Source organism: Myxocyprinus asiaticus, chromosome 30 (assembly GCF_019703515.2).
Source record: "Myxocyprinus asiaticus isolate MX2 ecotype Aquarium Trade chromosome 30, UBuf_Myxa_2, whole genome shotgun sequence".
Lineage (NCBI taxonomy): Eukaryota > Metazoa > Chordata > Actinopteri > Cypriniformes > Catostomidae > Myxocyprinus > Myxocyprinus asiaticus.
Genome location: NC_059373.1, coordinates 19,827,956 through 19,855,602, shown reverse-complemented (window position 1 = coordinate 19,855,602; position 27,647 = coordinate 19,827,956). Strand labels below are relative to the sequence as shown.

The following is a 27,647-nucleotide window of genomic DNA, read 5'->3' as shown; positions in this document are numbered from 1 at the left end:
AGACTGAATGACAGCTTGATTTTAAACTGTGCACTGTACATGATTGTACAGTGGCCCCCACAAAATATTTTGACCGTAAACCACGCTTTACAAAGTATGAATACAGTTTGCATTAGATTACAAAATATCAAACTAAGTGGCACAAATTATACTAGACTTTGTCTTAGAACTACCAGTAACAAACACTGTTCTTTGACATTATCTTATTTACTTTTAACCTTCATAACATATTTTCATATGTACCAAAGTAGTGTAACTTTTCATATCTATTTTTGGTATATATTGTATGTCTTTTTTTGTACAGTATGTCTTGTATATATTTTTGCATATCTATTGTTTTATCATTTAAACCCTTTAAAAGGGCTTTATCAGTCTGCTTGCTATCTTTCTTTAAATTCTACATGGTTTAACATTGTGTTATCTAATGCAATGAAGTGTATGCATTTTTAAGTCTGGCTTAAGTGTGCAATTACCTTTTGGAGCCACTGTATAATTCCTAATTTTTCCTAAATGAATAGATATAGATTACAAGGGAAATGTTTTGTATGTGTCTGCATATTATGAGCACTGTGAGTGAATCAGTGGTAAGCCATGAATATTTATCAGTTAACATAAGCAAGCATCCATCCATCCATCTATCCAACCCTCTATTGATTTATTGAATTGTCTGTCTTTCCATTTGCTCACCACTTATATTTTTTCAGATGATGATGGCTTGGGCATCAGTATTATAGGAATGGGGGTTGGTGCTGACGCAGGCCTGGAGAAGCTGGGCATCTTCGTCAAGACTGTCATTGAGGGTGGAGCAGCAGAGAGAGATGGAAGGTAAGCTAAAGCGCACATGATCAAAACTAGTCCTCCCTATGTTCCTACTGCACCCTGAGTGAGTGAATCCCTGAGTGTTCCCTGTGGGGGACTGAGATTAGCACGTTGCCTAAAATTAGAGGAAAGCTCTGGGGCTTTATCACTGCTTACAGCTGAGGAGCTTGACAGTCTTAATGGAAGAGAGCCAGGTTAGGGAAAAATCTTGCAGCTGGCAAAACATGTTTGTGAAAGGAATTTTAAAATTGTGATTTGAATGCTTTGAAAAATATATAATTGGCTAGATACACATTTTTGAGCACTTACCATTGAACCATGTACAAATCTCAGGGCTTTTTGTCTTATTGGAGACCTCTACAGACTTTTACACTAAAACATATACAGAATTTTTTTTTTTATCTATTAATTTCAAGGACTGGTACCTGCACTGAAAAAAAAAATGTTAACTTTAAAAATGTGCTTCATGTGGAAACACCTAAATTAACTGGTTTAATTCAAGTAAAAAATATTATTTAACATCACTGAATCAGCTTGTATACATAAGATAACACTAGCAAAACGTGGGTTATATCAGGCTGAACAGCTCCTTAGTGTAACATTTGGAGGTAGTTTTTACAGTGTAACACACACAAATGAAAATCCACCCGAGGAATATCCAGTAATCACAAGTGACCGATAATGGATAAGTCATGTAAATTCATTGGTCAATAGCTGTGGCAACCCTGATAAAAACATTATGTACATTAACAGATGCAGCACTGAACATTCTACACTACAAAATGTTAATCATAAAATATGCTCCCATGTGGTAACATCTAAATTAACTGGTTTTGCTCAAAAATATGTTGTCAAAAATATTATTTAACATCAATGAATCAACCTGACTACATCAGGTTGATTCATTACAACAACAAAACTAATTTTAAGGGTTAAATCTGGTAGAAAAAGCTCCGTAAGGGAGCAATTGCAGGTTACCACATTTTACACTGTAAAAGGTAAAATAAGCATGTATTTTATGTTTAGAAGCAACAAACTTTTCTGACATCCATAGTTCTACGCTTGTCTTAACCCTCCTGTTATGTGCAGGTCATTTTTGACCTGTTTAAGAGTTAAAAACAGTGGAAAAACTAGACTTAATCTTAAGTTTGGTCAAAATGCTTTTGGGTTATCCTCAACATTGACTAAATGAATATATATATATATATATATATATATATATATATATATATATATATATATATATATATATATATATATATATATGTTTTTAGGTTTTTATAAAATGTCTTTTTTTTTTCTCTCCACTTTTTCTCCCCAATTTGGAATTCCCAATGAGCTCTAAGTCCTCGTGGTGGCATAGTGATTCGCCTCAATCCGGGTGGCGAAGGACGAATCTCAGTTGCCTCCGCGTCTGAGACCGTCAATTTGCGCATCTTATCATGTGGCTTGTTGAGCGCGTTACCACGGAAACATAACGCATGTGGAGGCTTCACGCTATCCTCCGCGGCATCCACGCACAACTCGCCATGCACCCCACCGAGAGTGAACCACATTATAGCGACCACGAGGAGGTTACCCCATGTGACTCTACCCTCCCTAGCAACCGGGCCAATTTGGTTGCATAGGAGACCTGGCTGGAGTCACTCAGCACGCCCTGGGATTCGAACTCGCGACTCCAGGGGTGGTAGTCAGCGTCTTTAATAATATTTCTTCATATTTATGGACTTTTCATTTACATCTATTATGTTCGGGTCAAATTTGACCTGGGGGTAAATAATTCTAGTTTTCAATGCAGCTGTGAAGCTTCTCTTGTGTGAGGAGTGTCACTATCTCTCCAACTCTCTCTCTCTTACACACACACACACACACACACACACAAACACACACATGTTGGGTTTTCATGTTTTATGAGGACATTAAAATCTTTCCTTTGGAGTCTGTATTTTTCATTTTTGCATAAAGAAATAAGAATTTTCAGCTTTCAGTAACCACAGTATAATGGAGACATTGAAGACTGCAAGTGAAGGTCAAGCTGTGCTAACACTAGACTCTTTAGATGCACATTAGAATCCAATCCTGAAAGCGTCCCTCCACCTGCTTGCCTGCATGTTAGACAAGATTTGCCAGGAGCCTGGTTTCCAGACAGGAATCAGGGGTCAGGGGAAATTTTTAAAACTCACAAAGCTCATTACGGATATCACACAGTTGGAGCTCTCCATGCAAACACTAGGATTCAGAAAATTATATTATCACATGTTGTTAAGGAGATTGCTTCTCCTTGTAAGCCCCATGCTGTGAGTGTAATTCTGTCTGTCCTGTGAGCATTACGCTTTAGCTGCTGAAATGAAAGAATGTGACCACAGGTCCAACTGCCCTGTGTGACCTACAGAAAAATAGTGTTCATAGTCCTCGGACAGGGCAGGGTTTCCAACCTGTTTGTCAGCTTAAACACCATGACCTAAATTATTTACTCGTAGTAGTGTTTTAAATAAATACATGATTTCACTTTTTTTTAAATACAAAAAATAATATATTAACAAAAATACATTATGTATTTTAATTTAAAAAAAATAATACAATTAATTTCTTTTAAAAATAAAAATTATGAGATAATTTACTCAACATTATTTTATTCCAAACCTGAATTACTTTTTTCTTCCTTGGAACACAAAAGGAGATGTTTGGCTGTATGTTAATCTCAGTCACCATTCACTTTCATTGCATCTGTTTTCCATACAATGAAAGTGAATGGTGACTGAGGCATTTATTCTTCATAACATCTCTTGTGTCCCACTGAAGAAAGAAAGTCATACCGGTTTGAAACAACATGAGGGTTTTCATTTTTGGGTGAACTATCCCTTTAATTTAATTTGTCATTGGTGTTTATGGCTTTGCACAGCTTTGCATTTACACTGCAAAAGCAGCATAGAAGCCATGTCTAAAGTGGCATATTAACCATGAAAAGTTGCATTTACTCTGATTTTTGAATGCCGCACAGTGGTGGCACAAATGTATTTACAAAGGTGCGAAGTTTAAAGTGACGCTGAGCATTTTGTTCACACAGACCCAAAGCCACACTAGAGCTGCCTGTATCAGAACCAGTATGTTTTAGTACAGCTTTTATGCAACATTAAAACTTAACACAGAATTCGGGGCTAGCACCTTAACTCTGGCAAATCCCCTACAGTTCCAACTTGAACCCTGCATTGGAAAACCCTGTCCCACATATAGCACATCTCCATATTTGATCCATTAAAAAAAACGGTAATCATAACAGAGTTATGAAAAGGCCTCAGGCAGAAAATAATTATGCTTTTATTACAGTGTTATCTAAGAATGAAAATGGGAAGCAGAGAAATAATGATACTGTTATAAAAACCTGTTTTAGTGTTTGCACCTTTTTTTTCTAATAGCGCCTCTGTAGCAACCACTAATATATAACCACCATTTTCCACAGGATTAAAGTGAATGATCAAATAGTGGAGGTTGACGGCACCAGCCTGGTGGGCGTGACTCAGAGCTTCGCTGCATCTGTCCTGAGAAACACGCAAGGAGTGGTCAGGTAAGATGCCAGACATCCACAGTCATTTTCTTTTTTTTTTGTACGTTTAATGGATAGCTCACCCAAAAATGAAAGCTCTGTAATCATTTACGTACCTTCATGTTGTTCCCAACCTGCATGACTTTCTCTCTTTCAAGGAACACAAAAGGAGGTGTTAGGCAGTGAAATGAAAATGAATGGAGGCAATCTCTAACATTCTGCTTAACATCTCCTTTTGTGTTCCATGTAAGAAGGAAAATAATACAGCTTTGGAGCAACATGACAGTGAGTAAATGATGACAGCATTTTCATTACTGGATAAACTATCACTATAATTATTCCCAGTTTTACCCTTTTATGTTACCAGATCCCCACATCTAAATCCTCACCACTGCCTTCACAAAGCTGCTAGAATGAACAATGTTATTATTAACGTATAAAATACCATGACACCATCATCCCTCCCTCCCACTCAGGACTACTATGTGAAAAACACCGGCTTCTTATTAGTGTATCTAAACGCCCCTTAGACACAGCAGAACAGAGCATGTCTTTGAAAAGCGTACCAGCTAGCAGGAGGACTTCACACCATGAGATAACAAGGCTCTCCATTAACAATAGGACAGCACAGCGTGAAGGAGCGTATTATTGTTAGACAGAAGCTGTCAGTGGTGTATTCTTCTTCCTCTGTAAATATAAACACACAGTCACCTCACTGCTGCTGGCTCTGCAATTACTGCCAATTTAATGCACAGATGTAGCTGATTAGAATTCAGAATTTACTTTGAATCATATTTATGTGCATATAAGATCCCGGGAAATCTAAATTGGAGTTTTGTGAGTTGTAGTCCATGTCTATTAGCTTTGAAGTCATCTTTATGTTAGTGTACTACAAAAAGTTGAAAAAATTTCCTTAAAGCAGGGATACGCATTTAAAACTACAGTCATTCTCTTCCAGGGAAACAGACCAAAAATATTGATGACTCATCTCACACTACAAATCGTTGTCCAATCAAATGCTTTCAAGAAGGAGAATGCCTCTCCCCCTAAAACCACCTGCAACCAACTAGCAAGTATCAAATCATGGTTCAGGGCTGTGACATAAACTAAAGGCTATTGGCTATTTGAAAAAAGCGATGAGTGCTTTGTTTTGCCCCACCCAAACTTCTTGTTTCAATAGAAAATATGTCAACATAGGAAAGAAAACTCATGTCAATTGATTCAGTGTCTTAAAGGAGCTATTTCTACAAGATCTGACCTTTTAAAGATTACTTTTGTTGGTGTAAGCTAATGTAGTCAGGTTGATACATTTATATTTATGCATTTGGCAGATTGTAAGTCGCTTTTATCCAAAGTGACTTACAGTACATTCAAGGCATACATTGTATCAGTGTGTGTGTTCCCTGGGAATCTAACCCATGTTCTTTGTGTTGCTAGCACCAGGCTCTACCAGTTGAGCTAAATTTCTTTAGGTTATCTGACAAAACATTTTTAAAGTGTGCCACATGGCCAACCATTCTACACCACAGGTGTTAGCTGACAGCCTGGGTGTGAAGATATATTGACATATCTAGTAGTACGAAGGTCTTAAAAAACACACCGTTTTAGGATTGTTTTATTTTTATATTTCAACTTTCTATTCTCTCCTTTTTCTTTGATTCACTTTCCTCCTTCCTCTCTGAATGCACTGATGAGGCAACGTGGCCCAGATTCTAGATTTGTGCTATATTTAAACTACTGTAGGATTTAAGGCAGGTCTTAAACTGTATCTGCTACAGAGACCACCAATAAATATATCCAGATTGACTCTCTATTAAGAGTGTTTCGTGGCTGTGATGATTCAGTGTCAGAGTCAGGGGGCTTTTAGCAAGTTGTCAAGAACGCCTCCTCACCGGGTGAGGTGATGCATACATCCTCAAATGTATCCTGTCACTTCAGATGTAAGCGAATCATGATGGCGGGTTTTTTCCAACAAGAGATCTTTGTCCCGGAGCAGCTGGGACTCTCTGCGTGTGGTACTGAGCTGGAAGAACTGTTTCCAGGTCAGCTGCATTGTAGAAGTAACAGAGATGCTCAGCATCAAGGGGTATTGGTCCAGTTGTTGCTTTGGATTGAGATAAAATTTGGGCCGTCATCTGCAGCTAATGCAAAGTGGTTAGGTCTCCCTGCTGAATGCTCCCCTGCTGGTTCTCCTTTTCATGGATTTTGCACTGTAAAACTGAGTGAAAGTAGAACAGGCTAAATATTATTTGAGAAAATTCTCATTTTTAAAACTAAACCAAGGTCATTCACACTCCTCAAAGTCAATATGAAATTAAAATTGACCCTATTTATTTTCTTAATGGATGTTCCTGGTCTTATTGTGCATGATTATTCCAAAGAGTATTTGCGTGTTGTTTTGAAGAATTGATAGAACTGTCTTTGTAACCTTTCATGAAAAGTAATAGCTAGCTCCGCCATCTCATTTTTTTTCCAGCCACTTGGCTCCATTCTGGTATGAAGCACCCACTTTTCACAATCAATTCCTGATGGTTGAACCAAAGTCCCACTTTTTTTTCTGATTTTTTCCCTCATTGATTATCATGTTTATACCCTGTTGTCACGGAAGCAAAATGGGTTGCAAATGCTGTTTTCGGTTGACTTGGAGACAAAGTTTGAGTTCAATTTAAGTGAAGTTCTGCCATTATATTTTCTTGTAGGATTATTTTCTTAAATATTCTGGACATATTGAACAGTTGTATTCACTGTATAATAGTCATTCATCACATTAACCTCCCGCCATGATCCTTAAAATATTGTATGGCACATGTACTTATATCCCATTAGCAAAGTTAGAATGAAAACCATTGCTTGAAGCCAGACAATTCAAGATCTTGACATATTTCGCTTTATTGAATTAGAACAGGTGTTAATTGAGTTACTTGAATGACACTCAATTTAACCTTCCACTAATTTATATCTGCAATGTTTATTTAAAATCTGTTCTTTTCTGTTCTTTGTCTTCATTTGAAAATCAATAGCTCAGATCTTTCAGATATAGCCTTTACTTTCCACACTTTATTTGATCTTCATTTGATTCCTTCCTTCTCATTGGTAGTTGGTATGTCTTTGCAGGTTTGTGATTGGCCGAGAGCGGCCGGGACAGCAGAGCGAGGTGGCTCAGCTCATCAGTCAAACTCTGGAGCAGGAGAGACGTCAGAGAGAGATGATGGAGCAGCAGTATGCTCAGTACGATGCTGATGATGATGAGGTGAGAACAGAACAGGTCTCAGATCAGAGCATGTCTGAGCATGTCATGGTCTGTCTGAACAGGTTAATCAGCAGTCAAGAGCCAGTTGGAGCTGGTTCAAATCTACTTTTGCCAATTCGTCCACGCTACAAGCCTAAACCTGTAACAACTTGTCACATCAAATTGCAACAAAATGGAACCAGTTCTGCCGGTCAAAAACTATATATTCAAGTTACAGTTGATGGGTTGCAAAGGTTCTGTTGCATTAACAGATCTGTTGCATATTTTTTGTCACAATATCTTACATTCCATTGGTTTATAGCATGAGTGTATTCTTCAAATTTTGCTGGCAGTATAGATCTCAAAATTATTTGGATTAATATAGCCAGTAATGTCACCAAGACACAAAATTCAGATTCTACCATCGATCACCATCTGAGTGTTTCCACTGGAAAGAAACATTTAAAATTATTATCTCCTTAAAGGAATATTCCGGGTTCAATGCAAGTTAAGTCAATCAACAGCACCTGTGGCAAAATGTTGATTACCACAAAAACGAATTTCAGTTCATCCCTCCTTTTAAAAAAATAAGCAAACATCAAGGTTACAGTGAGGCACTTACAATGGAGGTGAAGGTGGCCAATTTTTGGAGGGTTTAAAGGCAGAAATTTGAAGCTTATAATTTTATAAAAGCCCTTACATTAATTCTTCTGTTAAAACTCATGTATTATTTGAGCTGTAAAGTTGTTTACATTATATTTTTACAGTCATTTTAGTGTTTGTTGACATTACATCATGGAAACAAAGTTGTGAAATTGGCTCTAACTTTTCACAGAACACGCATATTGTTTATGTCTTGTGGCTATAATTGTGAGTGCTAAGTGAGTATTTTAATATTCAAAAATTGGCCCCCATTCACTTCCATTTTAAGTGCCTCACTGCAACCCAGATTTTTGCTTTTTATAAAGAAAAGAAGGAGCAGGTTAAAATAAATTTTTGTGGTAATCAATATTATGCCACAAATGCTGTCGATTGAGCTTAACTTGTATTTAACCCAGAATATTCCTTTAATACTCAAATGTTATGGGAAATACTGATTTCATTGAGATCACCCTCATTTTTTTTCTTTTCAAGTTAACAATTTTGTTTTTTGTTTTAGGACTTGAAAGTGAAATCTGAGATCATTGTGAACTGTATAATCAATATATATTTTAACTTTTTTTCACATTTTCTAAAACATTTTCTAGAGCATGTCCAGAAAAATTCTAATTACCGCAAAAAATCTGAGAAGCTGAGTATTTTGAAAATGGATTGAAATGGATTGGAACTTTACGTTAATTTTGTCAACATTAAGAAAAGTCTCTAAAAAAAATTAATAATCATTACTCACCAAATGTATTTATACATAAACAGCTAATCTCATTACCGAAACACACAAACCCAATTTGTACCTTTTTTAAAATGTTTTTCAGAATAGTCCAAATAGTTTTTAATAAGTATATGCATAATGCAGTGGTTCCCAACCCTGTTCCTGGAGCCACCCAACACAACACATTTTGGATATCTCCCTAATCAAACACACCTGATTCAACTCATCAGCTCATTAGTGTAGACTCCAAGACCTGAATTGGGTGTGTCAGATATGGGAGATATAAAAAATGTGCAGTGTTGGGGGGCCACCAGGAACAGGGTTGGTAAACACTGGTCTAATGGTTGATTTAAGGATAAATAAGCTAATTTAATGTAATTTTTTTTTAAACCTTAGAAAAAGTTATCTCACATGTGTCTCCTCTAGAAGTCTCAGATGAGCTGCCAGCAATGTTCCAAATTGTGCTTAGTTTTGCCAAAAAGTGAACTTGTTAATCAAATTCTTCCTAGATCAAATAATTTGAGCTATTATGTCCACATTAATTTTATAGCTCTATACTCTTAACTGTTTGTCAGCCATAGTCTCATTTGTTTATATTTTTATCTATTTTAAATAATTTTAGGAATAGCATCTAAGACAATATTGATACTTAAATGAAACATAACTTAGAACATCATTAAAGGGTTAGTTCACCCAAAAATGAAAATTCTGTCATCATTTACTCACACTCATGTCGTTCCAAACCCATATGAGACAAACGGAGATGCTTGTTGTATTACAAATCACTAATTTCTTATTAGCAGATCAGGCGACTTTCCATACAAAAGGGCCACAAGTCTGTATTCACGTCTGTCTGCTGCATACTGCGATTTGTTTTTGAGCCATACAGAGAGATGTATTTCCATAATGCATGTAGGGCTGTCATGGCAGTAGGATTCTATATTAAAGCTCCGATGACTGACTGAAGGAAACATTGAATTAATCGTCCGCTATGATTTAGAGATAATTACATCAGTAGGCATTGCAAAGCAGTTTCTACCTTATGATTTGGAGGGCATGCACAATTTAGCATGATAAGCTCTCATGCAGTGCAGAATGATGCAAGACTCATATGTGCTAATGTTAGAGTGAATTAATGCCCTTCATTATATGTTAGTGAGAATCTAAATTAGTGTTTGAAATAATGGCTTTATAAAGGCATCGATTTCTACTTAAGCTTTCTGTCTTTTCTGTTTCTGTTATCGTCTAAGCATCCTTTAAAAAAGAAATACTGAAATACTGTACTTGTTAAAAATATGAATTTTGGCAGTGTATTGCATCAGAATATCACATTATAAATTTGAAGGCTATGCGTTTGAATGCTGATGTCATCCTTGTGCAGTTTTCTTCGGATCCAACAGACATGCGTGATGTAAACGCACATTGTTTTATTTGTTTCTAATGTGCTGTGGTGTCTGGATATTGTGTAGTGGCTGGCTGAAATGCAGACTGTGCTCTTGAAATGGCTGTGTGATCAGCACTGTTTTATAATTCTGGCACAGGCTCCTTTTCCCTGCAGACCGGCTGCCCAGGAGGAATTGTAATGAATGTAACAGTCCTTGGAAAAGATTAGTGTGTTTGTGTGTGGGCGGGTGGGTGTTTATACTTGAAAATGTGCCGTGTGTATTTGAGTCTCAGAAAATGTAAATGTGTTTGTGTGTGCGATGTGTCATATTAGTGTCATGCAAGAGGGGCATCACAAAATGAATGTTTAAGGGCTGGTGTGTTCAGTGAGGCAGAATGGTGTGAACTTTCCTAAAATCTTGCTGTGCTGTGGATTAGCAGCTCCCAAAAAGATTCACAAGCTGCCTGCCAGCAGTAAATGGCCTTAAAGGGATAGTTCACCCAAAAATGAAAATTCCATCATGATTTGTTCACCCTAATGTTGCTTCAAACCCGTATGGCTCTCTTTCTTCTGTGGAATACAATTAATTAAAAATCTTCATTAATCTTAATTTAAAATCATCTTTTGCTGTAATGAAAGTGAATAGTGATTCTGGTCTGTCAAGTTCCATAAAGGACAAAAAAACAAAACAAAAAACACCATAAAACCAGAGTAAAAGTAGTCGATGAAATATTTTTTCAAGTCTTCTGAAGCCATACGATCACTTGTGTGATGAACAGACCAATATTTAAGCCATAACTCAATCTCAAATTGAATCATTGATAAAATCCCATAAGCAGTGCACAAATTAGATATAGCAACACATCAGTAACATCTTGCATCAAATGAGGTTTGATGTAATTGAGGTTAGAGTTCAAATGAGGCTTGATGTGATTTAGCCGCTGTTTATGGAAGTTGATCAATAATTTTTGTAATTACATTTAACTAACTGGTCCGAATGTCACTTTTAGTGGATGTATGAAGTCAGTTCCCCTTAAGTTCACACAGGTGTCCTAGCAGAGTAATCACTAGTGTAGTTCATCAAACTGACCATGGACATTTTTCACAGTTTGACAACCAGAAAGAGTCCAAATACTTTTTAGTCTACATATTCAACAGTATACCATCTGTCTTTTTATAATCTAAATCATAAAAAATATTTTTGGTAAAATGTTATACTTGAAAATTGAGCTTGTGCTGTAGAACAAATGCCATGTCTCAATCAGCTCCCTAGTTCAGTAGTCAGGGCACTGCTCAGGGAGTCCCAATTCTAATTGCAAAATCGTTCCAGTGCAATGAAACGTTCACTCCCTAAAAATTCCCAGAATGCACCATAAAAACCAGGGAGCTTTGTTGCTCACTATGTTCCCTTACCGGAAACACTGTCATGTGCTCGTCTTCTAATGACTTAAAAGACTTCAGAAGACAAGTGTAAAACTATGAAGTCAAAGCCTTATTTTCTCTTTTAAAGAGATGTTGTTTGTAATGTCTTTCATCCATAATGACCATGAAAGTGAAACAATCTTTTAAACATAACAGTTTAGAAGAAGTTTAAAAATATGCTGCTTTATATTTTTATTTATGCCATTTATGGCATTTATCTTTCATAATATCACTGTACGTTTGAAACAAAAATGCACGACAGTGTCATTTATAATATATTTATAATACCAGCTGTTTTAATGCGCAAGCTCGTATTTGTGTCATGGGTGATTGAGTCATAAGTGTCCCAATGTTCAGTGGAAAAACACCCTTGCCAGTGCCTGAATTAGTGTTCACGATATTCTAATTCACGACATAAGGAGCTAGGGAGCTGAGTGAGATGGACCCTCTGTTTGATATTTTGTTATCTATTGTAATGACATTCATACATTTTAAGTATGTCTTAAGTGTGCAAATACTTTCTGGAGTCACTATACAGGTGCATCTCAATAAATTAGAATGTCGTGGAAAAGTTCATTTATTTCAGTAATTCAACTCAAATTGTGAAACTCGTGTATTAAATAAATTCAGTGCACACAGACTGAAGTAGTTTAAGTCTTTGGTTCTTTTAATTGTGATGATTTTGGCTCACATTTAACAAAAACCCACCAATTCACTATCTCAAAAAATTAGAATACATCATAAGACCAATAAAAAAAACATTTTTAGTGAATTGTTGGCCTTCTGGAAAGTATGTTCATTTACTGTATATGTACTCAATACTTGGTAGGGGCTCCTTTTGCTTTAATTACTGCCTCAATTCGGCGTGGCATGGAGGTGATCAGTTTGTGGCACTGCTGAGGTGGTATGGAAGCCCAGGTTTCTTTGACAGTGGCCTTCAGCTCATCTGCATTTTTTGGTCTCTTGTTTCTCATTTTCCTCTTGACAATACCCCATAGATTCTCTATGGGGTTCAGGTCTGGTGAGTTTGCTGGCCAGTCAAGCACACCAACACCATGGTCATTTTACCAACTTTTGGTGCTTTTGGCAGTGTGGGCAGGTGCCAAATCCTGCTGGAAAATGAAATCAGCATCTTTAAAAAGCTGGTCAGCAGAAGGAAGCCTGAAGTGCTCCAAAATTTCTTGGTAAACGGGTGCAGTGACTTTGGTTTTCAAAAAACACAATGGACCAACACCAGCAGATGACATTGCACCCCAAATCATCACAGACTGTGGAAACTTAACACTGGACTTCAAGCAACTTGGGCTATGAGCTTCTCCACCCTTCCTCCAGACTCTAGGACCTTGGTTTCCAAATGAAATACAAAACTTGCTCTCATCTGAAAAGAGGACTTTGGACCACTGGGCAACAGTCCAGTTCTTCTTCTCCTTAGCCCAGGTAAGACGCCTCTGACATTGTCTGTGGTTCAGGAGTGGCTTAACAAGAGGAATACGACAACTGTAGCCAAATTCCTTGACATGTCTGTGTGTGGTGGCTCTTGAGGCCTTGACCCCAGCCTCAGTCCATTCCTTGTGAAGTTCACCCAAATTCTTGAATCGATTTTGCTTGACAATCATAAGGCTGCGGTTCTCTCGGTTGGTTGTGCATCTTTTTCTTCTACACTTTTTCCTTCCACTCAACTTTCTGTTAACATGCTTGGATACAGCACTCTGTGAACAGCCAGCTTCTTTGGCAATGAATGTTTGTGGCTTACCCTCCTTGTGAAGGGTGTCAATGATTGTCTTCTGGACAACTGTCAGATCAGCAGTCTTCCCCATGATTGTGTAGCCTAGTGAACCAAACTGAGAGACCATTTTGAAGGCTCAGGAAACCTTTGCAGGTGTTTTGAGTTGATTAGCTGATTGGCATGTCACCATATTCTAATTTTTTGAGATAGTGAATTGGTGGGTTTTTGTTAAATGTGAGCCAAAATCATCACAATTAAAAGAACCAAAGACTTAAACTACTTCAATCTGTGTGCATTGAATTTATTTAATACACGAGTTTCACAATTTGAGTTGAATTACTGAAATAAATGAACTTTTCCACGACATTCTAATTTATTGAGATGCACCTGTATATGACCATGTTGTTGCAATTAGTTTCTACATCTATGTGTGGAAAGGTAACCTCCAGTCTGTGAATTTGTTGGTGACACACACTAATTGAATGTGATGCTGCAAAATGAGATAATTTGCCCCTTGAGGGTATGTGAGAGGTAAAATCACACTGACGACATGGAGTCTGTGTGCTGCTCTTCATTTCGGTACATCCCCTCATTCTGTATATTATGTGAAGGATAAGAGAGAAACAGAGACACAAATGAAACTTAGTTTTATGAAGTTTAAACTGTACAGTAGAACAGGCAGGGTTATATCCTGCCAGGCAGGATCATTTGATCTGGAAAGGAGGCCTTCCAGGGAACTGCCCTGCAATCAGATATGAGCCCCAGCCAAGCGGAACCAACCTGTCTGTCTGCACATCAATTCACCTAAAATAACTTGGCAGACCCACAAGCAAGCAGGAGAAATAGATGCTGCATTGATCTTTTTTATTTTGATAAGATAGCTGGCATAGCTCACAATACATCTGCAATTCTTGGGTAAAAAAATATAAGAGGTGCTTGAGATGAAATGTTTATATTTAGAGTAGATTTTTAGTGCTTGCCCTTGCAAAACTTGTCCCTACAATGCTAGTGTTTTGTGGATGGTTACCAAAGCATTGCTGTGCATTTGCTAAGATGTTCTGAATGGTTTTTAGTTTATTGCTGGATGATTCCTAGTGTGTTAAGGGGGATTGCTAGAGCATTTCTAGGTGATTGCTAGGGTGTTACAGGTGGTTGCTAAGGCTTTGTTATTGGCCCAAGTTAAAAGAGCCCACCCCAAAGTCTCCTTGATGGTCTGTTTCTTAGATATGTCTTAGCTCCCTCCTTTATTGTATATCAATGGGGGTTTTCACCCATTTCATGGTCTGCAAGATGAAAATATTAAGTCAGATTGCTTAGAAAAGTAATGGTACACCTCTTCTCAACAAGCCACACGATTTGAGGTAATATCCATAGCACAAATGGTGCAGAATACGTTTCCTGACAAAAATTAATATTGAAGGTTAGAGGTTTGTTCAGATTCCTAACTTATGAAATGTATTAAAGGGATAGTTTACCCAAAAATTAAAATTCTCTCATCATATACTCACCCTCATGATATCCCAGATGTGAATGACTTTCTTCTGCTGAACACATTTTAGAAGAATATCTCAGCTCTATTGGTCCTCACAATGCAAGTGAATGGTGATCAGAACTCAGAAGGTCCAAAATGACATAAAGGAGGCATAAAAGTAATCCATATAACTCCAGTGGTTACATCCATATCTTCTGAAACAATATGATAGGTGTGGATAAGAAAAAGATCAATATTTAAGTCATTTTTGTTTTTACTATCAATACTATCATATTCCCAACCAGCAGGTGGCTGAATATGAAAATGAAAGTCACTTCAACACCAGAATGTGTAAATGAAAGTGAAAGTGTAGATTTACAGTTAAAAAGGACTTAAATATTGATCTGTTTCTCACCCACACCTATCATATCGCTTCAGAAGACATGGATTTAATCACTGGAGTGTTATGGATTACTTTTATACTGCCTTTTGGACCTTCAAAGTTCTGGTCACCGTTTACTTGCATCTTGAGGACCAGCAGAGCTGAAATATTCTTTTAAAACTATCCATTTGTGTTTTGCAGAAGAAAGAAAGTCATACATATCTGGGATGGCATGAGGGTAAGTAAATGATGAGAGAATTTTCAGTGAACTATCCCTTTAAGCAATAAGAAAGTGATGCTGAAGACATAGCATATTGTTATTCTTATTCAAACATTGTCGAAACTCTCTGAATATGTAAGATTATGCTTGATTAGGCATATAAAACAAACACAATTGCCAAACATACCAATTAAATATACATTTAAGTATCAAAGGGGCTCCAATATCTACGGATATTGTTTTTTTTTAATATACAGCATCCTGGAGACACAAAGCTTGGAGTAATCATTGCACATCTTATTAAAGATAGAGTCTCCGGTCCACATTGATCGCTTCAGTAAATGCATGGTGGATGTTTATTCCCATGTGTCTGTACTCAGACAGGGGAGTATGCCACAGATGAGGAAGAGGAGGCGGGGCAAAAGGGAACAGACAGAGATGTGGCCATTGAGGTTTTTGATTTACCTGAAAACGAGGACATCATCTCGCCATCTGAACTGGATGCCACCAAGCTCTATCAGAAGTTCAGAGAGGTAAGTCCTCACTGCATCCTGTTCATTCCTAAGTTTAGAAAATAGATGTTGCATTGGTCCTTTTCCATTTTGTCAATACTCACCTCACCTCACATCTTACTGATTTATTTTGTCTGTCTACAAAACCGCCTGACCAAAATTCAGTGTAGATGCAAAAAAATAAAAATAAAAGGTAACTTAGTTATCCGCTTGTTGGCTGGTAAGTTAATTAGTATTGGGACTTCAAAAGGATACACAGTTTTGGTTGCATTGTAAAAACTGCAGTCTTACCCTTGTTGATGTATTGTAAGTGACGTGAGCGATTGAAATAAAAAATATACAAATCTGACTTCTAACATTTACGTCATGAAAATTTCCCATCATAAGTTTGTTGAGGACAAGTTTTTTTTTTATTATTAATTGTTTTATCCAGAACTCCATGTGGCGACACATTCTGTATGTGAAATAATACTCACATTAGTTCACCCAAAAATTAATATTCTCACATCATTTACTCACCCTCATGCCATCCTAGGTGTGTATGACTCTTTCTTCTGCAGAACAGATATTAAGATTTTTGTAGAAGAATATTTCAGCTCTGTTGGTCCTCACAATGCAAGTGAATGGTGACCAGAACTCACAAGGTCCAAAAATGACATAAAGGAGGCATACAAGTAATACATTTGACTCCAATGGTTAAATCCATATCTTCTGAAGCAATATGATAGGTGTGGGTGAAAAACATCAACATTTAAGTCCTTTTTTACTATCAATTTACCTTTGACCAGCCCCAACCAGTAGGTGGCTGAATGTAAAAGTCACTTCCACACCAGGATGTGAAAGTGAAAGTCAAGATTTACAGTTTAAAAAAGGACTTAAATATTGATCTGTTTCTCACCCACACCTATCATATCACGTCATTGAGAATATGGATTTAACCTCTTGAGTCTTATGAATTACTTTTATACTGCCTTTTGGGCCTTCAAAGTTCTGGTCACCATTAACTTGCATTGTAAGGACCAACAGAGCTGAAATATTCTTTTAAAAATCTTCGTTTGTGTTTTGCAGAAGAAAGAAAGTCAAACACATCTGGGATGGCATAAAGGTGAGCAAATGATGAGAGAATTTTCATTTTTGGGTGAACTATCCCTTTAAGCCAACAAAATAAAAATAGAAGGAAAAAAATCAGGACGTGCCTGCACATTTTTGTGACATGTTTAGTTTTACCAAGAGAGGAAGACTCTCGAGTGTTATAATGACCTGCGTTGTTTGTCAAAAATATGCATGGAAAAATGGCTAAAAAAATCCTGTAGGGACAAAATATATTATATAGTATATTATACTGTATTCATATACTACTGGTAAGAAATATGTAATGCAGGTAAAGCTTCGCTATTTACCTGCCCTAGGTAACTGTGGCAAAATGTTAATTGTGGACCATGCCTCAGTTTAATCTTAGAAGAAGTCCGTATTTCCCGTGTTGGCTTGTACCAAGGACAATCTAATGCATATACTGATCTTATAAATTGGTGCAGATGAGAGACCATGATCTTGGTTGAGAAATTATAAAATCATTGCATTACAGAGCTCACTTCTTCATTTCTCTTCTCCCGCTCTCTCTTGCTCCCTCTCTCCTGTTCTGTCTTTCGAGTGAGGACTTGCAGAGAGAGGGAGTGTTGTCATGGTCAGTGCACTTAGAGAGAAACACTGCCCTTGATTATCCACTCATCTTCTTCTGCTCTCTCTTATCACTTTGTCTACAGCTGCAGATTAAACACACTGTCACTGAAGCTGAGATACAGAAACTCAAGAACAAGGTAAGAGGCTGCCAGCTAATGATTTTCTCTCAATAAGTGTAAGCTATAAACTGGAGTTTTTTGTAAGTTAACTTATTATAATGTTGACTGCAGTGCATTGCAGGGAAAGAACAACTGGTATTTTTTCACGAATGTGCTTCTTAAAATCTTTGTAACCCTGTTATGCCTAAATAGGAACCTGATTTTGGGGATTTTCTAGCAATAAACATTAAATATCAAATTAAACTTAAATTAAATCAAATTGTGTTATGTGTAAAGCAGATGTTTATTGTAATTGTCATACTGCTATTTTGCTTGGAACCGCACTCAAGACTTTCACCCACTGTTGCACTTGTGTATATGATTGAGTAACAATAAAGGGATTTGATTTGATTTTGATTTAAACACATTTTTCATCAAAAAGGAAAAAATATATATAGTAGATCAGAGATCATTTTATGATAATAGTTTATTTAACAATCTACTAGTTCTCATTTCTAAAACACAGGACTTGTGCCTCTAATGATAACACCTCTAAAAAGAAATGGGACACCCATTTGTATCCTAATCTTGGAAAGTGCCAATTCACCTATTATCATTAATAAACTGAGGAAGATCAGAACTGCATTCACATGGCTCTTGCTATTTCTTTGGCTCATATGACACCTGTTGGAATGACACGCATATTTGTTTCTCTATTTTTTTTCTTAAGATAAATCAGCATAATCGTGTAATAATATTTTCCCATCTTTATTAAAGTATATTTTGTAGTTTTCCCCTTCAGGCCATATTCTGATTTTAGACAGCATGTGCAAACAAAGCTGATGCACACAGCTTCTTATGTTATTAGTAAGAGATTTGCTGTTTTCTTTATTTTTTATTTACCATTTCTTCATGTCATAGGCTCTGGTGATGATGTCTAGACTGATTCAGCTTTTCTTAAGACTTCACAGTAATGTTTGAATTTGCCTTTTTATTCTGGTTTTGCATATATACACTTTACATTTTAAAGCTATTGCAAATTTTATGCAAGCTCATTAAAGACATGAAACAGCATTTGTATCACATTTTATTATGTGACAAATTTCTGAATAAAACAGAATATTCTGCTGAAATTATGTAGGGTGGGGCTTGATTTTATCTATCAGGATTTGATCGGATTGTGAAAAGGTGCTATTATATTATTGGTTAGTAATATTATTAATTTATTGTCCTCACCTGTGCAGCCTTAGTGACGCCACCGGAAAAGCTGTTTTAGAGGCAGAGAAAGTTATTTCATTTTAATGAATGATTATGAAAACAAGCTTCCTTTTTTTTTTTTTTTTTTTTAATAACATGCACAATAAGACCAAGAACATTTACTAAGAAAGTACTGTAAATAGGCTCAATTGTGATTTCATGTTGTTTTAAATATTTCATTATGGGAAGGTATTCGAACCATGTGTCCCTTTTTAAAACACTGCTGTTAAATATCATGAAAACAAGCATGATCAGCTGTACCACTGCTCAGACCTTCATTTCCTCTCTGCCCCTGGGTCCTGCTCTCTCTATTTAGCTGGCTGCAGTGGAAAAAGAGAAGGCACGATGGGACAGAGAGAAGACACAGCTAAAGCAAAGCATTGAGGACAACAAGGAGAGGATGCTGAAGTTAGAGAGCTACTGGATCGAGGCTCAAACGCTGTGCCATACGGTCAATGAGCATCTGAAGGAGGCCCAGAGTCAGTATCAGACCCTGGAGAAGAAGTACAACAAGGCCAAGAAGCTCATTAAGGACTTCCAGCAGAGGTACATTTCTACTGAGATGATCTTTACAGTACTTTAACTGTATCCTCAAAATATAAGAGTCCTAGGGAATAGTAATTACATTTCAGGTAATTATAGTATCAGCACAATGCTGAAAACAGAAGATGAGTGTCTTGATTATATGGTTATCATAATACTTCAAAAGCCCACAAATGAACTAATTACAATAAATGGCAGCAAAAGAGATTCTGAGATTTTAAATAAGCTATTTCCCTTAGTTGTGTGCACAAAATGAACTGCTTTGCTGTCTATTGCTTATAGGCAGCTGCCTTCAAAGGCAGCATCCTAAGTTAAATGGAACCTCAAAAGTGACCGATTTGGAATGCTACGTGAAGTTCACATGAGGCTTGAGTCACAACTGATTTCAATAAAGTTTAGCTTTAGCATGTTGCTAAGCTAACAACATGACACATAAGCAAACATAAAAAAACAGCAAACACAGATATGTTAAGATAGTCACATTTTTATTAAATTGAACTATTTTATTAACACTTCTTGGTATTGAATGAATTATAAGATACGTTTCTCTATGTTCCTCTGCCATCGTAAAAGTTTTTAATTGACATTTTTGTGTTAGCATGTTGCTAAGCACACAACGTGACACCCTTAATAAGCATAATAATATATAGCACACCCAAATACTGGGTAAAATAGTCAAATTTTTTATTTGACAACTATTTTATCAATACTTTTCGGTAACCACCAGCACATCAGCATTCCAAACTGGGGACCAGCTTTCAAAACACAACATATGCAGGTAATCAGCTATGCTAGTCAGCAGGGTACATTTTGTACTTGTACAAAATTGCTTAGATAGAAAATTCTCTCTTGTGTGCCTTGAGTTTAATTTTCATGATGCAGTGGGATCTGCAGTGCCATTTCTGTAGCTGAGGACTTTTATGTCTACTAAATAAATCTCAGTGTGCATTTCTCTGCACAAGCTGAACTAAAGGGAACTGAGAGTGGCAGAGTGTGTGATGATCTTTGTGGTCATGTCTATCACAACACTTCTCCTCCTCTGGATCCTGACTGCCTTTAATTGTGGTTTCCCTTCAGACATTAATGCCATTGTTTGCTGCAGAGACTCGCTGTCTGTCCATTCTAACAAGCCTAAATAAGCAGTCAGGGGACAGCATTGCATAAGATGTTTCCTAGTAGTCAGTGCTTTGATGGGTTCATTTTTTGTTGTTTGCATGACAGTGAGGCTGTCTACTCTCTGTGCCCTTCAAAAGAGAGTAATATATCCATGTAAGCCTGTTACGCTGCAATTTATGAGCACACACACATTATTGACCTGATTTGACCTCCAAATCTGTGTGTGTTTCTCTCTGTCTTGCTGTCTGTCAGAGAGCTGGAGTTTGCTCAGAAGGAGGATGCTGAGAAGAAGAGGCTGGGGGAAGCAGAAAAGGCTAATTTGGCTGAAATCCAGAGTCTTCAAGTGAGGGTAATTATCCACACACACACACACACACACACTCCAGTGCACCATTTCATAGCAACTGGCTAGTACTGGAAAATCATCCAAGAGTCTCCAATCATTATTTAGTTCATTTGCCCATATGGAAAAGATCCCTAAAGAATAGTTCACCCAAAATTTATATTCTGTCATCATTTACTCACCATCATGTCATTCCAAACCCATACAAATATTTTTCTTCTGTGGAACAGAAGAATATCCGGACCACTGTTTTCCATAAAATGCAAGTGAATGAGGACAGGGGCTGTCAAGCTCCAAAATGGCAAATAAGCACCATCAATTTATCATAAAGTAGTCCATACAATGTGTGCACTATATTTCAAGTATTCTGAAGTATTTTTGTGAGGAACAGACTTAAATTTGAGTCATCATTCACTGATAATCTTCCCCTCCAATGAGCTGCAACTGGATCAGAGTCAGTGAGTTGAACTTGAGAATCAGATAAGTCTCATTCGTGAACAAATCATTCAGATTGGTTTTGTGAACTGGATCAACTGATCAAATGAAAAGACTTAAAAGAACAATTTCTTCATTACATCAGACATCACTACTACTCTCATGAAATCCAAACAAGGAAGCTGGGCAGATGTCAAGATTATTAATGAATAAGGACTTCAATTATTATATAATTATAAATTACAGTAAAATATAAATTTAGAAAATATATATTGTTAGGGAGGAAGTGATGAAAAATTAACATGCAAAATTAATGGAAGAATCATTGAAATTTCTGACTTTTATTGAGAAATTTTAGAGAGTTGTATGATTCTGTATACAGTGCAGTGCTCGACATTAAACACTGTCATGTGCTTGTCCTCTGGACAAGAAAATTGGTCATTCACTTGTCAGAGAAAAAAAGTTACTTGTCCGGAGAGAAAAAAGGACATTTATGTTACATGCTCAAGTAACATGTCAAAGTTTATGTTGAATGTTTCCTAAAATTACGACCAATGCCCAACCTAATAGTGTACCTATGCAATCAACTTAATTCTTTACAACAGAAATGTAAACTGCACTGGGTAGGGGAGGAGGCTATTGTCATATGGTAATTATTTTATGTTACATATATTAGTCAAACAAAGCAAAGCCTCCATCACCATCATTAACAGCAGGGATGCTCATAGTTCTATGGAATGAGATTTACTTTTATTTTGGCAGAATTTTGAAATGTATTTGACCGTTCAGGTGCATTAGCACAAGCATTTTCAGCACACACACATACGCCGCCTGTCAATCAAACAGGGCGCAACTGTTACTAGATAGCGAATTATAAAATTACATGCTCTGGATTATTTTCAACAGCAGAATAAGAATATGAACTTTCTAATAAGTGACACAGGCCTAGCCTATCACAAATATAGCCGGTTATTTTTTCGTTATTGACGTTTTAATCAGTCTGCTTGTCCAGTGGGGCAAGTAAAATTCACTTTCACTTGCCTCTTCAAAAATCCATTTGTCCCGGACAAGTGGACAAGCGTTAATGTCGAGCCCTGCAGTGCGTTCAGAAAGAATTCAGACCCATTTTGTTATATTGCAGCCTCATGCTAAAATTCTTTAAAAAAATCTAATAAAATCACATCAATCTACATTATAAGGACAAAGCAAAAACCTGATTTTTGATAACTTTGCAAATGTATTAAAAATAAAAAACTGAAATATCTCATTGACACAAGTATTCAGACCCTTTGCTATGACACTTGAAATTTAGCTCAGGTGCATCCCATTTCTCTGGATCATCTTTGAGATTTTTCTACACTTTGATTGGAGTCCATCTGTGGCAAATTTAATTGATTGGACATGATTTGGAAAGGCACACACCTGTCTATTTAAGGTCTCACAGCTGAAAATACATATCAGAGCAAACACCAAGCCATGAGGTCAAAGGAACTGCCTGCAGAGCTCAGAGACACGATTGTGTTGAGGCGCAGATCTGGGGAAGGCTACAAAAACATTTCGGCTGCATTGAAGGTTCCCAAGAGCACAGTGGCCTCTATAATTCTTAAATGGAAGAAGTTTGAAACAACCTGGACTTTTCCTAGAGTTGGCCGCCCAGCCAAACTGAGCAATTGGGGAAGAAGGGCCTTGGTAAGAGAGGTGGCCAAGAACCTGATAGTAAGTAAGTACATTTTATTTATATAGCACCTTTCAAGAACAGATGTCACAAAGTGCTTCACAATAAAAAACTAAAAAGCAAATAAGAAACGGAGTAACAAACATAAATGCAGTTAATAAGATAAAAACATATATAATAAGGCAAAACAAAAACAAAGAAATTTAAACAAAAGCAAGTCTAAACAAGTAGGTCTTAAGCAACTTTTTAAAAGTGTCCACAGTGTCCACAGATCTTAACTCCAGTGGGAGAGATTTCCAAAGTTTAGGAGCTACAACCTCAAAGGCACAGTCTCCTTTTGTCTTGAGCCTGGAGCGAGGAACAACCAACAAACCCTGATCAGAGGACCTCAGATTCCTACTGGTATTATATGGCTGCATTAGCTCTCTTATATAGGCAGGTGCCTGACCATGCAAGGCTCTAAATGTAATCACAAGAATCTTGAACTGGATTCTAAATTTGATAGGAAGCCAGTGTAAAGAAATCAGAATTGGTGTTACATGAGACCTTCTAGATGACTTGGTCAGAAGCTTGGCAGCAGCATTTTGGACCACTTGTAATCAGTTCAGGGATGTATTGCTAAGACAGGTGAAAAGGAAATTGCAATAGTCAAGGCGTGAGGAAATAAACACATGTATAATTATCTCTGTCTCAGCTATGGACACAATTGGCCTGAGTTTAGCAATATTCTTCAGGTGGTTGAAATACGAGCGACATATACAATTTACATGCTGGTCAAGAGACACCTAAATTACGAAGGGTAGGTTGAACAGAAGAAGATGAACAGCTAAGACTTTCCATCACTTTTGGGACAATGCCATCAGGTGCAGAAATAAGAACTTCTGTTTTCTCAGTATTTAGCTGTAGAAAATGATCTGCCATCCGATCTTTTACAGCTGTGAGGCAGTTCAAAAGAACAAATGCTGCAGCACTTGAGTGGAGAATAATTCAAACTTTATTTTGCCAACACGTTTCAGCATCTAGGCCTTCATCAGGGCTAAAACAATACATGTGGATAAAAGGATTTTTCAAATAGAAACAAAGGCAGAGTACAAATTAACAAACAACCAATCAATGGGCTAGAATGAAATCGCATGTTATAGTACCTTCCAATTATATCACAGTGAGAAGAAAACATGTGATTAACTTTCAACCAATGTTATTGTTTTGTCTTGTGAATTGTAAAAAATTGTTTGTATTTTTATTAGATGAGAAACATTTTTACAATACACAAGACAAGATACCATTGGTTGAAATTTAACCACATGTTTTCTTCTCACTGTGATATAATTGGAAGGAACTATACCATGTGATTTCATTCTAGCCCATTGATTGGTTGTTTGTTAATTTGTACTCTGTTTGTATTTGAAAAATCTTTTTATCCACATGTATTGCTTTAGCCCTGAAGGCCTAGATGCTGAAACGCATTGGCAAAATAAAGTTTGTATTACACTCCGCTCCACAATGCTGCTGGATTTGCTTTTCAATTTTACTCTTCTTTCTATTTCCAAGCACCTTGTTGATTTTGTGAAGTTGCGCCAGAATAACTCTACAACAATTCAAAAGAACAGAGAGTTTTGAAACATTTTGAGACTTAAACAAAATGTATAATTGAATATCATCTGCATAACAATAGTAAGAGATACCTTTAAAATTTCTTATTATTTGCCTGAGAGGAAGCAAGTACAATGCAAACAACATTGGGCCCAGGACAGAACCTTGGGGAACACCACAAGACAGAGATTCAGTTGATGAGGCATAATTATGAACAGTAACTGAGAAAGTCGGTCATTCTGGTTGAGCTCCAGAGATCATGTGTGGAGATGGGAGAAACTTGCAGAAAGACAACCATGACTGCAACACTCCACCGATCTGGGCTTTATGGCAGAATGGCCAGACGGAAGCCTCTCCTCAGTGCAAGACACATGAAAGCCTGCTTGGAATTTGCAGAAAATCACCTAAAGGACTCTCAGACTGTAAGAAATAAGATTCTCTGGTCTGGTGAAATGAAGATTGAACTGTCTGGCCTCAATTCCAAGTGTCATGTCTGGAGGAAACCAGGCACTGCTCATCTGCGCAATACCATCCCAACGGTGAAGCATGGTGGGGGTACCATTTGAAAATGGCTGTCCACCAGCAGTCCTCATCCAACCTGACAGAGCTTGAGAGGATCTGCAGAGAAGAATGGCAGAAAATCCCCAAATCCAGGTTTGCAAAACTTGTCGAATCATACCCAAAAATACTTGAGGCTGTAATCGCTGCCAAAGGTGCTTCAACTAAGTACTGAGTTAGGGGTATGTATACTTATGTCAAGATATTTCAGTTTTTTCTTTTTAATAAATTTGCAAAGTTTTAAAAAAATCAGTTTTTTGCTTTGTCATTATGGGGTATGGAGTGTAGATTGATGTGAAAAAATAATAATTTGAAGCATTTTAGCGCAAGGATGCAACAAGGGCTGCAAAGAATGATTATTATTCGACTATTCAGCGATTATTGCAGTGATTAATCATTAGCTCTTAACTGATTATTCAGCGTATGCCCGACTTAAAAGGTTGTATTAAACGTGCTTACTAACAATAAAGAGGACAAAATCATCTTTTAAAAATACTTCTAAATGACATTCACTGAATAAAGGGGAAAAAAAAAAACTAAGTTTAATTCAATAAAGAAATTCACTACAAAAATACTATTGTTAAAGTTTTTTTTTTTGTCTTGTTTTCTATTTAAAATTGTCTAAAAATCCTTAAAACAAGATACATTTACTTGAGAAGCAACATATAAGATATTTAGACTTGCTTTAAGAGTATCTTAAATATGTGTATTTTTTCACTTGGTTATACTTCTGCGAGTGCAGTAAAGACTAAATATACTAAATCTTATTATCTCACACTGGACTGTCATAAATTATATTCTCTCTTAACAACACACTGGCAACTGACTATCAACCGACAGCCTGAATGTCAATACAGTACAATACAAACTACTGTATATTTTATATATATACTATTTATTGTATAATGTGTATTCTATATTGTGTGTATTGTATACTGTACATTGTATATTATGATGGTTGTGTGACAAAAGTGATTTTGATTTGATATATATTCTAAATCTATTCTCCAAAAAGAAAAGATGCAATCACTTGAGTAGCAGCATATTAGATATTTAGACTTGCTTTTAAAGGATTTAGATATTTGTATTGGAAAACAAGCCAAAACAAATTAAACGTATTTTATTGCAGTGTATAATGGGGCGAAGACTACCTCTCTCACCTTTCTGTTCACTTCAATCCATCTTTAACTCACAAAAAAAACAAAAATAAAACTCTTAATAATAAAACTGTGTATTGCCAATTTTCTTTACGATAAGAAATGCACAGTGACATATATTGTGATTCAATAAGTTGTGAGCCATCACGTTATAATCTAGCTGCATTAAGCGTGCGTGCACGAGGGACGAGTGTCCCCACGACAGAGTGTGCCTCAGCCGGGTGCAGTTTCAATCTCTCCCCCTTAGCTTGGGACATTCGCGCAACTCATAATAGAGGCTCTGACCGCACAGAGAAATGCCAGTTTCGGAGTTTGTGGTTATTTACATGATCTGCTTCCATATTATTTGAACTTTATTAAAGCTTTTACGCATTAAAACTGCATTTAAGATGGAACACCAGGGTTTCCTTTAAAGACACTTGACACGCAAGTTTTGCTTCAGCGGAGCGGCAGCTCCATCTCCACTTCCACAATGAGTGTGCTTCTGTATTTACTTATTTAGCATTTTTGCATTATAATTCCCTCATACTTTGCGATCTACATCACATGAAGCTGTGAAAGTTTAGAGTGCATCTGGACTATGAGCTGTGTAATTCTTCCTCTCCTCAGTCAGGCGAGAGCTGCAGTGCTGCTTGAATGAGATCAAATGACTATTTGACAACAAATTTTGTCGACTTTTTTTTTTTTTTTTTTTTGTCTACTAATCGTTTCAGCCCTAGCTGCAACATAATAAAATGTGAAAAAAATGAAGGGGTTTGAATACTTTCTGAATGAACTGTATGTCTTTAACAAATATGCAAGGAAGAAATCATTTTTCTTTACATACATTTTTCTTATAATAGTTTGGTATGACTTAAACCGACTGTATTTCTCCCCAATGGGCTACTTTCATAGTATGAAACCTACTGTATATGAAAACATACAAAACTATGTGTACCTACAAGAAGGTAGATCTATGGATTATGTAATATTTAAATATTATTGTTTAAACTTTCACCCTGTCTACACCGGACGCGAGTGTCACGTCACGTCAAAAGCAATAGAACCCCATTATAATCAGTGGTCTACATTGGAAGTATCCGTTGCAGTGCGTCCATTGTGCCGACAATAAATG

At 36.8% G+C, this 27,647-nt stretch overlaps 1 protein-coding gene across 3 annotated transcripts in view; it reads left to right on the top strand.

The window, feature by feature from the left end:
• LOC127421303 (neurabin-1-like) overlaps window positions 1-27,647 on the top strand; it is a 78,693-nt gene that overhangs the window by 37,655 nt on the left and 13,391 nt on the right. For all 3 annotated transcript variants that reach the window (XM_051664277.1, XM_051664274.1, XM_051664276.1), the window contains exons 4-10: window positions 705-825; window positions 4,280-4,384; window positions 7,478-7,613; window positions 15,947-16,099; window positions 17,842-17,895; window positions 19,430-19,659; window positions 21,025-21,121. In XM_051664277.1, the coding sequence (XP_051520237.1) occupies window positions 705-825; window positions 4,280-4,384; window positions 7,478-7,613; window positions 15,947-16,099; window positions 17,842-17,895; window positions 19,430-19,659; window positions 21,025-21,121 (896 nt within the window). The remainder of the gene's footprint in view (window positions 1-704; window positions 826-4,279; window positions 4,385-7,477; window positions 7,614-15,946; window positions 16,100-17,841; window positions 17,896-19,429; window positions 19,660-21,024; window positions 21,122-27,647) is intronic.